General features: G+C 45.8%; 1 protein-coding gene across 2 annotated transcripts in view; it reads left to right on the top strand.

Annotated features, from left to right (window-relative positions):
* mtm1 (myotubularin 1) overlaps positions 1 to 3,058 on the top strand; it is a gene marked incomplete at its 3' end in the record, with an annotated part of 22,976 nt that extends 19,918 nt beyond the window's left edge. For both annotated transcript variants that reach the window (XM_014329741.2, XM_042214254.1), the window contains 2 exon segments: positions 1,995 to 2,171; positions 2,701 to 3,058. In XM_014329741.2, coding sequence (XP_014185227.1) covers positions 1,995 to 2,171; positions 2,701 to 2,895 — 372 coding nt within the window.

Genomic DNA, 3,058 nt, shown 5'->3' with positions numbered 1-3,058 from the left:
CGACGGGCATTTCAGGCACTCTTATCTGCCTCATTCATCATTCTCCTTCTCATCTCAGCCCCTACCCATCGTCTGTGGCCACTGACAAGAACGGGAGAGTAAATTCACTAAACGGACCTCTTCACTTTCCACCACTGCAGACTGGTATCGAGTATCACCGTTACTGCAGACCCAGCAGACACTTTGTTAAGCTACCACTCCCTACTTCTATCACTCATCTACTTTTGTCACTAATGAACAAGACCCACAAATACTTTAATGCCTCCATTTAGGCCGGCATGCATTCCCTTCCTCACGTGGGCACGCCACTCATTTCCAACTCCCAGTCTGCATACTGGAGCTGGAGCTGTCACCCGATGAAGCTAGCGGCACCATATTTCCAATAATATAGAGCAGACCCCTGAACCCGACACCTCGTGAAGGGCCGATAACTTGAGAACAGAGCGTGTCAGTTAACTCTGTTCATGCTTAGTTTGAAACCGGAGCCCCAGGAGGCTCGTCTGCATCAGCAGCAGAGGCAGCATTTCTTGAAGACGTTTGGACAAAACAAATATTTCGGATGAATTTCATTACAGATTGTTGTATAGTTCAAATATGAATGAGAATAAACAAAGAGTGCAACAAACAACATAACAGCTCGTTACAGAAGAAGAAGATTCAAAATGAATTTTGGCTTCGTTGAGCTAAAATCATCATCGATCGTCACTGAGAGCTCGTTCCTGTTGTAAGTTGAATGTTTGTCTGCCTCTCACGTCTCAGTGGGACTCTCTGTATAGATCAAACCAACAAAGGTGGTAAACAGCACTGTGAAACCCCACGTTCACCTCCTCGGCTGTTTGGCTGCTACGCTCTGGATTTCACTTTATTTCAGCACACTGTGAACTCTTCTCAGTCCAGCTGCACAGACCAACCAGCCGCCTGCTGGTTCAGGCACACGCTCCCCCACTCTGCTCTCTGGTTAGGCTCAAAAATACTCAAAATGCTGTTTGACTTCATGCATTTGACAAAAGAGAAGGAAACATCCCAACAAAAAGACAGGAACACTATCAATGTTTGTTGTATGTTCACTAACGTCTCAGATTACTGACTCAGTCTTTGAATTGTAACTCTCACCTCTTAGTTCCCTACGGCCTTCGAGTTTAACGAGCATCTCCTGCTGACGATCCTGGATCACCTCTACAGCTGTCGCTTCGGGACCTTCCTGTACAACTGCGAGAGCGTACGAGACCAGCATGTAAGAACACCTGCACATATAACATGTACATGCATGCAAAATATGAAAATTGTGTCCTCGTAATACAGAGTTTGGCCCAATGAGAGTTTTTACTGCCTCTCAGACTTTAAGGCTGACTGGATGCTGCCGTCAGTTTTGTCTTCAGCAGCTGAATCACATGTTTCGTTGTGTTCGGGTCAGGTGACTGACTTGGCTGTTGTAAAATACAGAGTTTCTTTGCCTTGTGAAACTCTCGGGTGTCCTTTGAAGAATGCTTTGGCTCATTATCCGCTTCACCATGGAAACGGTGCCTCTTAACTGTAGACACTGTCAGTGATACACGTGTCAGCTCAGAAGTGTTCTTGACCTGGCTAGATGTTGTGAAATAGAGAGGTCCTGCAGTCTTTCACTGTCATCCATGGTCTTCCAGGATATACAGTGCTGTTCATTTAGTAGTAGTCCATGTCCAGGTCATGGATTTGGCAACTCCTCGAGGTTTTGCTGTCTGTCTGGAAGGTTAAGTTGAAAATAAGGAACTACGTATAAAAATGTCTGCAGTTCCTGCTGTTAATGTGATTAGAAATACTTTATTTATACTCAAAGTTGGGAAGTTAGTGTATTACAAAGCATGGAAATCAATGCAACAAAATAAATACAGTATTACAAAAGAAAATCACTAAGAAAGTTAAAATTACACAGACAAAACTGTGTCACTGTCCACATACTTATGTCGTGTGCTTCAGCTGCAAGTGTTTGACACTGAAACTCTTCTGTGGTGCAGGAGGTGAGGTCCAAGACGGTGTCTCTGTGGTCTCTGGTCAACAGCAAGGTGGATATGTATTTAAACCCCTTCTACACCCCAGAATCTGGCAGGGTTCTCTACCCTGTTGCCAGCATGCGCCACCTAGAGCTCTGGGTAGCGTACTACATCCGCTGGAACCCACGCATACGACAGCAGGTAGGACTGCTCTTGTGTTTGCTATAATATGCTGCAAGCTTGCCTGGATAAACGTGTGGCCGGCTGCACAGGACTCCAAATGCCGTATATCTGTTATCTGGATTCACTTACCAGATAACGGATATCTGGATATCTCAACCTCAGAACTCTGAGATCGCAGCACAGAAACAGCTTTAGTTACAAATGATCGTCTTATGGCCTCTGACGGTGGACTCATCTCTGTGTTAGACCTCAGCGCAGTCTCCTTCACACACTGAGGTTAATTATGGAGTTCCACAGGGTTCGGTGCTAGGACCACTTCTGTTTACAGCATCATCAGAAGGCACCGTTTACATTTACAGACAGAAAGACCTGACGGATGATTCTTTTATAAATGTGGTTCATTATAGTAACTCTCCTGTTCTGAGAATCAATATTCAAAGCAAATGCTGCAATATGGAGTTTCCCGTGTACAACCTGTGACTTTGCATGCGTGTGCGTGCGTTTGTGCGTGTGCGTGCATGTGTGTGTCTGTGTGTGTGTGTTCCAGCAGCAGAGTCCAGTGGAGCAGCGCTACAAGGAGCTGCTGGCCCTCAGAGACGAATACTTGAAGAAGCTGGAGCAGCTGCAGCTGTCCGACTCGTCCACTTCCTCTCATCTGGCTAACAGCCCCACCCCCAACACCACCTCCTCCTCCACCTCCCCCCCTTCACAGCAATACACACACCTACAGACTCCTCTCTGAGGACGCACTCGCGCATGCACAGATATCAGAAATACTTGCTAACTTGCACTTACACCTTCTTCAGTTTGATTTGTGTCTTGCACATGCAGGGAATTAATTAGTTTTGTGCAGCCCTAACTGTTGAACAACAGAAAATTGCGAATAGGTTTTAGATTTGATGGCT

Source organism: Haplochromis burtoni, unplaced genomic scaffold (genome assembly GCF_018398535.1).
Source record: "Haplochromis burtoni strain Fernald_Lab_line unplaced genomic scaffold, NCSU_Asbu1 Contig_538, whole genome shotgun sequence".
Taxonomy (NCBI): Eukaryota; Metazoa; Chordata; class Actinopteri; order Cichliformes; family Cichlidae; genus Haplochromis; species Haplochromis burtoni.
The sequence above is the reverse complement of the archived record's forward strand: the minus strand, read 5'-3'. Positions and strand labels throughout refer to the sequence as shown.